This window comes from Rhopalosiphum maidis, chromosome 1 (assembly GCF_003676215.2).
Source record: "Rhopalosiphum maidis isolate BTI-1 chromosome 1, ASM367621v3, whole genome shotgun sequence".
Classification (NCBI taxonomy): domain Eukaryota; kingdom Metazoa; phylum Arthropoda; class Insecta; order Hemiptera; family Aphididae; genus Rhopalosiphum; species Rhopalosiphum maidis.
Window position 1 is genome coordinate 3703296 of NC_040877.1, and position 14359 is coordinate 3717654.

Sequence of the window (14359 nt, forward strand, 5' to 3'; positions counted from 1 at the left end):
CAATAAATAAATATTTTTTTTTTTGTTTATCTTATAACAATTTAAATGCATATTTTACAATTTTTTATTGCATTCAAATCCTAGCCCTGATTATTATTATTAATGTATGTTAACATTGTTAACTATCTGTGTTTTGTAATAACAAATTATGTCTAACATTTCATGTCTTAACATTTTTTTTTTTTTTTAATTCATATGAATTTGGTTTGTTGCTAATCAATTTTAAGAACTTTCATACGTTTAGACATGTTTTGTCCAACATTTAGAATGACCTAGTGACGTAAGAACTATTTCGAAATAGGATTTAAATTGTTTATAAATTTTACTTGAGAATTAGTTGAGATTGGCCGAAGCAATTTTCCCAAATTACCATCTGACCCCCCTTAAATTCATATTGATTTGGATTAAAGATTTTAAAATTTAAGCATTTTCACACGATCAGAGAACTTTTCTCCAACATTTAGAACCACCGAGTAACGTGAGAATACTTTTAAAATCAGATTTGAATTCTTCATTAAGTCTACTTGAGATCTGCTGAAACCTTTTCCCCAATTTTACCCTCAGACCTCCCTCAATTTGTATAGATTTTGTTTGATGCATTTAAAATTTACCGTTTACCCGCAAATCGCCACGTTTTATATGTAATATAATATAATATTATATTGGGCATAAAGTATGCGCTACTTGTTATTTGTGATATATATTATTGTATAATAAAATTAGTAAAATTTGATTTCATTAAATAAGAAATACTTTTTGTAATAAATTTTGAAAAAAAAACATGATGACATTTTTAAAAATAACCGTGTTTATCTAAAATTGTAGACAACAGCATGTTGTATTCGCGAAAAGAACATCAATCATAATCGAAGACTAAGTTTGTTCTCTTATTTTGAAGAAATATATTTTAATTAATCAAAAATACATTAAGAAGATACTTGAAACCTGAATCCATACCATCTTACTTTTAAAATAAATAATTTTTTTTTTTAGAAATATGGATAAGTCACTACTTTAAATTAAGAATTGAATATTAAATGCAGTGAATATAGTGAAAAGTGGGATTTTTGAATTATTTTATAATAATTAAAATAATAACATAATATATATATATTTAATATGAACTATTATTGATTTGTGAAATGCAAAATGTATGGTTTAAAAAAAAAAATAAACCATTACTATTTTAATTGAAATAAATAGTATACAAATATACAATTTATGTATACATAATAAATTACATTATATCTCCAAGTTTTCGAAAAGTACGTTTCCTATGATACGTCTTGTTATTTTTTCATACATTACATTTGCCATAACAGCTTTAAAAATATTCTGGAATATTATCGATTATACAGTGTTGTCTAGACTTCTTTTGAGAAAGTCATAGGTTTTTGCGAATTCATGCTGAATACTATTTTGACTACGTGCCCGGCTTATGTCCGTTGGATGCGTTTCCGTCCATCAGATCTGTTTGGACGGCCCGTCACCAGTAGCCCTCCGTGCCATCTATGTATGCGTTCGCGGCCAGTTCCAAACCATCGCGGCCGGCTTCGGTCTCGTGGGATCTTTGACTCGTCAGCCTCACATCCGCGTATAAAACGAATTGACAGAGCATGACTGCGAACAGCGCTTGGCCCACCGGTAGTACGGCCGTTAGGACCGCGGTTACTGGTAACACGAACTGCACGTGCACTACCAAATTGACGATGTTATACATGACAAAATACATGTATTTTATCATGATGTTATAATTATTCAGATTGCCGGAGCAAGCAATGCGCCAGCTCATGCCCAATTATTATAGAGAGCTGACCGTCGTTGGCTACGTTAGCCAGCCCAGTAAACACACAAATCAAGCCGTTGGTCATGACGAATGCGTTGACCTGAGGACTGTCCAACACCTCTACGTCGATTTGCGATTCCGGATCTTGTCCACCTTGGAGTTAGCGGCCAACAGCCGAGACGTCACACCGGCAACGCGTTTATACGTGAGATATTCTGTGCTCAAAAGACAGTTACTGGCCTGCCGAGTCTTAAATAGTAGTTACTTGTTTGTCGGCGCTTTTATCCAGCATCTGATCGCTGAAAATGAGCAGACGCCGTGCCATGGATCCAGTTCTATTTGGCATAGGTAGGTAGCCTATTATTGCACAAACCTCCCCACAATTGTGTGTATTTTCAACACGAACGCCACAAACTAAGATATAATTATGAGTAAGATGTAATTATTGTACCTAAGTATATAATACGCGATTTTCAAATAAATATAGAGTATAGACTCAAATTAAAATAATTAGTATGCCGATTTATTAATTGCTTATAATGTATACCTAGATAGCGCTAGTGTTGACTGTTGACAAGAACTCAAAACCCCATCATGTACTCTGCTTATTGAATACTGAACGAACCTTCCATACCCTCCAACCAAATCGTATCCAGTCCTGTATAATGTCTTAGGCCGTGGTTCAAAGAATCAAAATATTCGTAACTATTATCAAACGACAAACACTCGTAAAATGCGCGGGAGTTTATATTCTTCCTGGTGGATATGGGGAATGAACGGTATCATTAGATTGTAAAGTTTACGCCGACAACATAAACATATCAGATTATAATATAAGTAATTACTACAAAATATAAATTAAAACCAATAAAAAAATGGCAAATTATTTAATAATGGAATAAAAAACAATTTAAATGTTGACTCCGTTACTCCTGTTGTACTTGTGTAAGGACATATTCAAATTCTAAATAAAACAATTATGAAATTTAGTTTTAAGTACTACTCAGACATTTCTAAGTAATATTGAAACAAAAAAAAAAAATTATTCTGGGAGTAAAAGGTTAAAAGGTATATACTACAATCTTAGTTTGTATGGCAATTAAAGCTGTACGTTTTGAACTAGTGAGTAACCTGGAAATTTTCCTTGCTGCACTACAACCGTTTAAAACCAGAAGATAATGGTACTTAGGTACTGTGGGTGCTGTCAAAACACTCAACAAAATAGTCTTAAAAGACTATGTCAAAATCCCATACAATAATTATTCTTATCTTCTATTTACCACTATGGGTAATCTCTAAAAAACCAATGTTAAAATCTAATAAGTACCACCTTAGTCGGGTTATTAGAAATTAATGTCTGACATGTGAAGAAGTTTGAATGTTCCTGTTTAATTTGAAACATGATTAGATTATTTTTATAATTTATTAAGTTATGCACCAGTTAGTCTGTAATCAGTTAAAAATGTTAGAATCTCTTTAAAAAATGTCATTGTTGATACAATTTATTAGTTACAGTCTGAAATTCTACAGAAAAAAAGTTATACATACCACATTTAACGATCATGTCAATTTACTTATACGTTTTGCAGAAGTAGGTACTAGTAGTTTTTTCATTGTATAAAAAATCATCCCATTATCTACATATTATAAATCTAGAAATACTACAAGTATCTAGACCAAAAATTAAAATTAGGATTAATAATTGTTATTCATTGTTTATGGATTATGAATATCCAGGTAATTCTATACATAAACGTAACCCATAGAATTATTTTGTATAGAAAATCAAATCATATTTTAACTTAAGTAACTAAAGTATAAAAAGTATTAAATATAAACAGTTATATTAAATCATAATATTATGTAACCTACATTTTTAGTTGATACTTTGTAAGTTGATATTTTTGAAAATATTTCATATAGATAAATGTATATTAACTGAATTAAAAATTTTAAATTTCAATAAAAGTAGTGAGAGTTATTTCCAATTACAAAAAAACAATTCTATGAACACTAATTAATCTTTCATCACCATAATCATCTGGGAATGATAACCGTCATGAATTTCTTGCTTGGTTGAATTGGCATGTTCTCAATTCATTTTTTTTTTTTTGCTTAGTGGAATAGTTTTCTAACTCCACTGCTTTTTCAGAGCTATTGCAATAATAGATGAACGACTTTGTTTATCTTTTGATACTGACTTATAAAGCACTAATCAGGGTCAGTACACAACAATGTTTGATTTATAATGGTTACAAATATAGACTCGACATAATTTCTTGAACCACTTGTTAGTTTTGGAAAAACCTCGAAAAATGATTGTTGTTCTATTTCAAATAAATTTCCCATCTTTTTAAGAATACTAAAAAGTATTCCGACAAAAATTTTCAAGAGAAAAATTGCCATACAGTTAGAAAATAGTGTATTCAGAAGAAGCCTTTGGGAGATTGATCAATGACTAATTGGTATATTTTATGACACACAGGAAACTGGTCCTTTTTAAGAATAATTATTTATCAGCGAAAACGCCTAATAAGGCCTAAAGACTTATCTAATAGCATTTTTTTTATAGTTTCTCAAAAAATGGATTGTGTGATTTTTAAGTTGTACTTAATCAATGCACAACACACAGTTTTTCTTTTTGTCAAATTTAAACTGTTCTGCTTTTTGCTTCAGTCAAATAATCTCCCCTATTGTTCTTTTTGTAACATTCTTCTTAATGTGTTTCAACCATTGTTTTAATTTTCTATTCTCAGCTTTCATTTTCATGTTTTGATTTGAAAATACTTCCATCCTAGGATATAATTTTAACACCATAAAACTAATATTGTTCTTGGTAAAATCATTTTAATTTACTAGGCTAGGATTTGCAATGCTTATATTAATAAAAATAAAAATAATGATAATAAATTTTATAATGTTAAAACAATCCAATTTGGATCATTATATATTTATATAAAGTTAGATTTTAATGCAATGTAATAATTTATATTTTAAAATGCAAATTCAAAAGTGAAATTTATTTTAGCAGGTGATACTGAGTATTTTAATTTTGTAATTTTTACGTCTTAAATTTTTTACATTTCTCCATACATTAAAATCCTAGCCTTAATTAACAATATTAATTAATTAAATTGAACTAATATTCTGATGGCTAGATACCACTTATCTTTAATACAAGTGAAGTGTAGAATTTATCAAGAATTAATTTTAATATTGACTATAAGCAATACTAACATTTTAGTATAATATTTTTATCTTCTATATTGCTGTTTAATTGAAATTTAAAAACAACAAATAGATGAAATTGATTATAATGTGCTCAGTAATCTAGATGATATAAGCCATCTATAAATAATTATTAAAAACAATTAGTAATAAGTAAATTTAATAAAAAAAATTTTGATTGAACTAAATTATAAAAATACAAGAATTAAAAAAATATAAAAAAATGTACATTAATATATTTTATACAATTTGTCCCAATTTAAAAAAAAATTTGAGTATTATTGACAGTGAACATTATGGTTGCAGACTAGATGTAAAGAATATGTTGTTCATAAGAAATATTCATACATTAATCACAATGTGGGAATATTGCCTCAAAACAGTCCAACACTGTGTGATTGATGTACTCTAGCAAATTGTGTCTTAAGAAAATTAGAAGATGATGAAACACACATCGCACACATTTTTTTATTTCCAGTTATGGCTCTTAATTCCTTAACTGAAATAGGTTTCTTTAACAACGGTTCTTTACATTGTATACATTTAGATGACATGTTCTTCATGTGCAATTTAATATGACGTGATAATTGTATTTTTTGATAAAACAATTTCCAGCAGATGAAACATTGATATACTACATTTGTATGATTTCTTCTTTCGTGATTTATACGTGCCATTTTTGAAGGGAAGGATTGATCACAAATATTACACTTTTCAATTATATTATGTGTTATCTCGTGCTTTTTCATGTCGGTTTTCAGTAGAAAAGAAATACCACAAACGCTACATTTATGAAAATCATTTTTAGAGTGAATTTCCATATGACACATATAATTAGATTTTTGTAAAAATGTTGTTTTACAAAACCTACACTTAAAATTTGATTTGAAGGCAGGATGTGTTTTAATATGTTTAATTAAATTTGATTTTTGAGTAAAATAAATTTCACATATATCACATTTATATTTTTCTTCAACATTGTGAGTTCTCATATGTGATTGTAAAACATCTTTTTGCATAAATCTCTTATTACAAACAGAACATTTAAAAGGTTTTGTACCAGTATGTAATCTCATATGATCAATTAACTTACTTTTTTGAAAAAGTGTTGCCTTACACAAATCACATCTATACAATTTATGATCTCTGTGAGTTTTTAAATGGTAAGAGTAACTTTTCATTTGTGTATATGTCACTAAACAATGAGGGCATTGATATGGTCGATCTCCAGTATGAGATCTCATATGCATATTCAAAAGTGATTCTATTATAAAACTAGATTCACAAAGCTGGCATTGAAATGGTTTATCAACAGTGTGAGATTTTGAATGACTGTCTAGTTCTAATGCTGTAGGAAATGTTGATCTGCAAAGATTACATTCATAAGGTCTTTCTGTCATATGAACTTTTATATGAACAACTAAACTAAATTTCCGATAAAAGGACTTTTTACACATTGCACATTCATACATCTTTTCACCAGTATGGCTCAACAAATGTCTTTTTAAACTTGATTTGTGAGAATACTTTTTCTCACAAATATGACATTCTTCTAATTGTAAAGTATTGTGGACTCGCATATGATTTTTCAAAAAAGTGTCCCGAAAAAATGTTTCATTACAGAGATGACATTTAAAAAGTTTTTCACCTGTATGGCTATGTTTTTGATGAAAAACTAAACTTGATTTTCGAGAAAATTCTCTAACACAAATTTCGCATTTAAATGGTTTAACACCAGTGTGTTTCCATTCATGGTAGTTTAACAATGACTTATGACTAAATGTCATTTTACAAATGCAACATGTATAAGGTTTATACCCAGTATGTGTTCTCATATGACACATCAAATTTTGTTTCTGAGCAAAAGCTCTTTGACACAGATCACATGTGTATGGTTTTAATCCAGTATGTGATCTTATGTGTACCGTTAAATTTGATTTAACACTAAAAGCCTTATTGCAGTATTCGCAGTTATAAGTTATTTTCTGTTCAGAAGTTTTATTAGGGCTATTTACGTGTAATTCTTCAGAAAATGTTTGAGGATTTTTAGTTTCGTCATTTTCTTTATGGAATTTCTTGTGCTTTTTTAAATCTCTGCTTGTTGAAAATAATGATTTACAGATATCACAATTGTACAATTTTTCCTCCTCAGACTCCCTATCATCTGACATTAACTGTAAACTTACAGGTTCAATTTCAATAATGCTACTATATACGACATTATCAATATAGTCAACTTCATATTTTACACCACTGCAGATAGCAGTGTCATCATTTTCGTTAGAATTAGAACTGAAACAAAAAACAACTTTTTGTTACATAACTGTTATAAAATAGATCAATAACTTTAGGCCAGTTTGAAAACTATCAAATAATTCAACATTCTGTCAATATTGATGACTTTTTAACAAAAGTACAATAAATTAAAGCAGTAGATATTATGATTTATGATCATGTGGTATGAGACAATCTTATGTAAGGGGGCTTATTAAGGCATAATTTCTCCAATAATTTTCAAAGAAAAAAAATTATAAATTTTTAATTTATGATTTTATCAATGTTTAAATTTAATGTTCCAATGACACGTTTAAATACTATAATTACTATCAAAGATTTATTAGATACTGAAACTATTATATATATATCCAGAATATAAGGTAACTTAAACTGTTAAGTTTGTACGTATTTATCTGATAACTAAAGATCTAATTCCCGTGAAATTGCATATTTTTATGTCATGTTCTAGACAGTGACGTCATTTGTGAGGGGCAGCGTGGGCATTTGTTCGGCCCCTTTGTCAGTAGTGTGCCGGGTATGTGCTAGTTTTGGCTGCAAGCCCGCAAACATGATTCATAACATTTATGTTATTGCTAAATGAAATTTAACCATGATTCGTGGCTTGTGGTAATACGTAAATAATTATGGGGTATCTGTAAGACTGTATATTTATTAGTTTATTAGTTATAGCTGTGGAGAAGGAGACAGCTTCATTAATAGATTTAAATAAAGTTGTTTGGAGCTATGAAAACTAGAAGATACCCTGTTATTGCCTAGCATCTAAGCAACTCTTGTAAAACATAAATTAATAATAAATACTTAATAATTTATTGTATGTTTTGTTTTATTCTTTGCATGTACTTTTACTTATGAAAATTTTTTTTGTAAAAATGTTATGATAAGATACAAGTTACGGTTTGGCCACCCCGGATATAGTAGCTAATAATATTGAGTATCCTTCTACATATTATATATTTATTATTTAGTCATTGTTATCTCACAACAAAATGTGTTATTTATACATAGATTAACCACGGTTATGTAAAAAATTATGCAAAAAGGCTATTTGTATTGTGATAAAAATGTAATTGCGTTAGCAAGTGGTTTTTTTTTTATGTGCCAGTCATAATTTTTGGCCACCCCTTCTCAAAAACTGAAATGACGCCACAGTTCTAGATATGAATTCAAAAAGAGATGTAGATTAATTAATTTATAGACTTTAATTTTCAGTTTTTTTTAAAAAAAAAATGTTCCAATTAGTACTTTTGTACAAATATTTTTGTTCTATAATTTATTATAACATCTATTAGTAACAGATATTATTTTGTAATTTATGTTACTTTATTATTGCTATATTATGTTGTTATATAAAGAAATAATAATAACTTTATTGCATTTAAGAAAAAAAAATGTACATACATCAGGTATACAAATAAAAATTATTTAAATGATTGTCTCTAAAAGCCTAGGCTTGTGAAGGAGACGAGACAACAATTCTTATTTTAAGGTGTGTTTATAATTTTAAGACAACTACATTAATAATTCTTAACAAACTATTCAACTTAAGTTTATATAAATAAATAAGTAAGACAGGCAGAATATTTAAGTACAGCACAAATGTATGGATGTGGATTTTATAAACAAGTTTTCATTTTATACTTAATATACTTTTTATAACGTCCATAATAGTCATTATAAAATAATAATTGTTTAATGGGTATATTGTACTTCATGCATAAATGTATACCTATATTAAAGGGATCTTTTTTCCCAAACTCTGTGTTATATTCATTTAATCTAAAAATATTTTATCTATTTTGATGAATAGAACAATTATGGTTGAAACTAACACTTTCAAATTTATAAAAATATAAATATGTTAGTACTTCTTTTGCATGAGATTTCTCCAAATTTAACATATCATAAGTATTATATACTTGTGTTTCTCAACCTGGGGGTCACAATTGCCTTGGCTGGGGATTGCGGTGGTTAAAAATAATAAAACCAATTTAAAAAATGAACCTTTTTATTCAAAATTTGGCTTTCCCAAAGATATGATACAAATTTATACTTAATATAGATAGGGAGGGGTGTCGTTAAGTGATTGAGCATATCTTATACCTTTTTTGGGGGTCGCGAGACTAAAAAGATTGAGAAATGCTGTTATATAGTATATTAGTATTCTAATGAAAGGGTTTCTTAAAGGCTATCCTTAGTAATGAGTTTATAGTAGTTCTCAGCAAACCTTAATATTTATTTAAGGTACCACCTCATATACAAATTCTATATGTATATACTGACTCATGACTGTACAATTGCACAGAAAATCATTTTTATATTGTTAGGTGATACAATATTATTTAATGTTATATATCTACCAAACATACTTCTTAATTTTTTAATCACTGAGTCAATATGAAAATTCTATTTCAAAAACTTATCAATCATAACCCCCAGATACTTCCCTGATTCTACACCTCTTACACTTAAGTGTAAAGGGATGATGGATTTCAACATAATCAAGTCAATTATAAATATAATTTCGTGGACCCTAACTCAGAACCCACACACAAAATGTTGAAAGAATGTGGGGTTCGGCCAAATGGGGCAACAAAAAACGTAGAGGGACAGATAGAAATTTTTTAGACTCGTACTTGGCAGAATTTATGTGGCAATCAAAACTGAATAATAGTGATCCATTTGAAACTATTTTAATTATGTCACTGTTTTATATTAATTATTATTCAATTTTTTTTAATATTATATCAATACCTATATCGTCAATAAACAAACATTTTTAATTCTATCACTGTTTTATATTTATTATTATTCAATTTTTTAATATATTTATATACGATGTATTTATTGTTATATGAATGGCAGGGCGATAACAAACTTGAGTGGCGGGGCTATAACAAACCAGTACCTTATTTAGACATAATAGATGTACAAATGTGTCTGGGAAAAGGGGTTTGAAATAATATTTGTTCATGGGTAACTAGTCTGTACAAACATTTTTCTATCACTTTAATTATTTCCTTACGAATCACCAATACAGGAAGAAGAAAAACTATGTTAACCCTCTACTAAATTGTAAATGGTCAACAATTTATTAAGTACTTATATTGTTATAATAAAATTATATAAAATATTTTGTTTTAAGTATCAACTTACTTTGAGAGAATCAATCCCTGCTCATTATTTGTATGAATATTTTGTTGTTCTATTATTGAAATAGACTGAATATCAACATTATTGATTTCCTGTTTGAATTTTTGGCTAAAAAATATATTTAAAAATACAATTAAATTAAAAAGGATATTTAAAATTCTGATTTAATCAAAGATTGTATTTTTTTTATAATAAAAGCTTGTATTTGTAATTTTAACTTTTTTAATGTGCATTTAAATATTGTACCAAATTTCATATAGAATAATATAATCAACTCTACAATTTAGAATGACAGTTGCTTTTTATATTATTACATTTTAAATCAAACCAATGAATGGATTCAAATGAAGTTTTTTTAATGCAATAAGAGTTTTCTAACAAAATTGTAGGTACGAATTTTCAGATTCAACTCTTGTTCTCAGAAAATGTAGTGATAAATAAGGAATAACCACGGGGCCAGGTCTGAAATTCTATAGAACCACTCACTTGACCACATTAAAAAGTTGTTTATTACATTTGTTATTTTTTTTTCTGGTGAAAGCTAGTTATTACACTTAAACCAAAGACACCATAGACATATTATATATCCTAGTCAGATTTATCCAAAAACTAAGATAAAACTACACCTATTATTTAACAAGATTAAATAAATAATGTATTTTACATATTTATAAAAATAGTTTCTAAACAAAAACTATACAACGCTTTTAATTTATATTATCTTACCCACTCTATGATAGCTAAACAATACATATAATAATAATAATAATTATAGCTTGAGATCTTATTAATGAGATACTTACAGAACAGGGTCTTCTTCAATAGTGATATCTGAATCTTTAAATTCAAAAGTTTCTTCTTTGATTTTGTTGATTATGAAATTTTGATAGGTGATCACATCTTTCAAGTGATACTTTTAATATTTTATTGGACATAGGAATATTGTTGTCTCTTAACAAAAAAAAAAAAAAAAATAATATTAATAATTACAAAAATTTACTGTTGTACATAGTTTTTATTAAAAAAAGGGTTCCATTTATATTTGAAATAACATGTAAAATAAAAACATTTTAACACTTGGTCCTTCTTTTTATGTTGATATTTTTAAATAAGTAAAAAAAACTTAATAAAATTCTAGCTTAGTAATACACAATATAAATTATATAAATAATTCACAATAGACAAAGAAACTGAAAAAAAAAATAAAGATGAAACAATTGAAAAACTTCTAATTACATGATAATTGTTTAAGTCTTATTACTATTATTTTTTAAATCATATCATATAAATTAACTAATATTTTTTAATTATTTTTGATACCATATTTGTGTAAATATTAATTATTAGAAGAGTATTATAATAACTTAATCGTCACTATTCCAAAAAAAGAATATCATAGCGGTAAAGCCAAGATGGAAAAGCATTGAATAATTTGAATTAAATTTATCAAGATAAATATAGTAGGAATAAAATATGAAATAGTTATTAAAATCTACTATAATGAAGACGCAAAAATAATCCTACAAGAATTCACATTATCCCCAATTATTTTCAATACATAAATAAAAGAAGAGAAGATAGGTATTATGTCTAGGAATAAAATCTATGGTCAGAAAAATAGTATATTGCGCTTTACCAATGATTTTAATTTCTGAAAATGAAAAAGATTTAGAAAGATTAGAACTATGGATGGAATATTAAATATATATCTAAACATACAATTAATGTGTAATAAATAAAAGTATACAAATGTTGAAGAGAAAATAAAGCCAAAGTAGATATAGAGGATATAAAATAATTGATAAAGTAGATAAATACTTATGTAATGCAATCAGCAATGATGAAAAAAATAATTAAGCTTATATTTTGTTAAGCTAAAATAGTCTTTGATAATGAGAAAACTTACTTGCATAAAACAACTAAAAATCAGACAGATCTATGAAAATGTAGACATATAAATGAAATAAAACCTTAGATGGGTGTGAAACCGGGACAATAACAACACCAGAAGAACGAAAATGATCAGGAGTGTTTGACCTGTGAGGTAATAAGAGAATATTAAAGATAAGTTGGACAGATAAAGTAACTAATAATGAAATACATGAAATTCTAAGCAAAGTACAAGAAAAAAAGTTTTAATAGAAAAATTAACGGATAGGTCACATAAAACATTATAAAAGATTAAAACTGATACAAACAGGGAAAACCCACAAAAGAAGACAAACTAAAAAACATTTAATGACTAATAAAGCCTAACAATGCATATCATATATCCAAATGAAAAGGAAAGTAGACAATAGAGAAGAGTAGAAAATGGCTGCAATCTTACAAACCAATTAAAGTTCTAAAAATAAGTAGTGATATTTCATTAATGCTGTAAAATGTTAATTTTCTTTTATACTTTTGTTTAAATAGAAATTACAACTTTATAGAATATAAAAGCATGGAAAACATTTTATTTATTTTTCATTGATAAATTAGTATATAGAGTTCAAACATACTACTAAATTTATATCAGGGGTCTTCAACCTTTTTATGCAGTGGGCCACGTATTATTTTTTAAAAATCTTGCGGGCATTCTTAGTAGAAACATGTATTTTATATAAAAATTCAGTTTAATTATTACATTTTTTATGATTAAAATTTAAATTACAAACTATTATTATTATTATTAAAACATATTTAGATGCTAAATTTCAAATGTGATCGTGAGCAACACATGACAACATTGAAGACCCTTGAATTAGATTATAAGTAGAGACCGGAATTATATGCACTAAAAATATGACAAATATGCAAAAAAAAAGGTCAAAATATAACACGGTTAATATGCACAAATAATTGAAAAATATATTCAAATATGTATCATAAATTTATATTACTTTAAACAACTACAAACATTAGAACAAATAAAATATAACAAAATTAGGAGTGTTGGACCTTTCAACATCTAAGTTAATCAACAAAATATTTAAATTCATATATAAAAAAAACATCATTAATGTTTTTAAAACAGTTTAAACAAATAAAATATAACAACATTGCAGTGTAACCAATAAATTAATTTAATTTATAAATTATTTTTTAATCAACCCGGTATCAAACTAAAGAAGATAAAATTATATACTGTGTTGACAGTAATTTTTTTTGTTGCCAGTATGGTAGTATTTAAAAATTCCAATTTTAAAAATAAAAACATGAAATAATTTGATTATTTACTAACATTCTTAAAACTATATACATTATATGCAATTATGAAAGAAATAATGTATGTCTTAACCCTCCAAACATGCAAAATTAAATTTGTCAATGGAATCAATTGTGTCTGAATCGCTCACATTTCAAACGGTTGTATAAAGTGTGCACTTGTAGTGGTATGCACTCAGTATGAACAAGCAAATGCATAAAATTCCGGTCTCTAGTTATAAGCAAGCACATATAATTCGTAAAATGAATATATTCATTGAAATATTTTAAGATATAACACTTTTATTAAAATATACTCACTTTGAATTTAAATGCTCCATAATTTTCAGTTAAAATATTGATCACTATAAAAATTTTAATTTTAATTAGTAAAACTAACATATTACATATTATAAAAATTGAATAATAATTATTGTGCATAGCTAGTAATATTATGAAGTATACATGTAAACTGTCCAATAACAGATATTTTGGTACTTTGATTTTGAAATATCTATGAAAAAAAAATTGTACATAATATGTAGGTTTATATTTGATATTTAACGATAAAAACAACTTATACAGCATTGACATTGACATCAATCTTAGTTATGTTATTAGTTTTCGACCAACAACAATTGACTGACAACCTACACTTTGAGAAACGCTGGCTCAGTCCATTATGAGTTTGTGTTTTGGAAACATTGTATT

The 14359-nt window shown here is 26.9% G+C and overlaps 1 protein-coding gene and 1 pseudogene across 1 annotated transcript; both read right to left on the bottom strand.

The window, feature by feature from the left end:
- Positions 1–1261: 1261 nt before the first annotated feature.
- LOC113554947 lies at positions 1262–3350 on the bottom strand (annotated as a pseudogene).
- A 1913-nt stretch (positions 3351–5263) lies between these two features.
- LOC113561216 (zinc finger protein 2-like) lies at positions 5264–13992 on the bottom strand (the record flags this gene model as incomplete). The annotated part of the gene is given in 5 exon segments (XM_026967511.1): positions 5264–7306; positions 10466–10570; positions 11266–11328; positions 11330–11413; positions 13970–13992. Coding segments are annotated over 5 exon segments (2193 nt in total), but the record flags the coding sequence as incomplete, so codon positions are not given.
- Between the last annotated feature and the right edge of the window lie 367 nt (positions 13993–14359).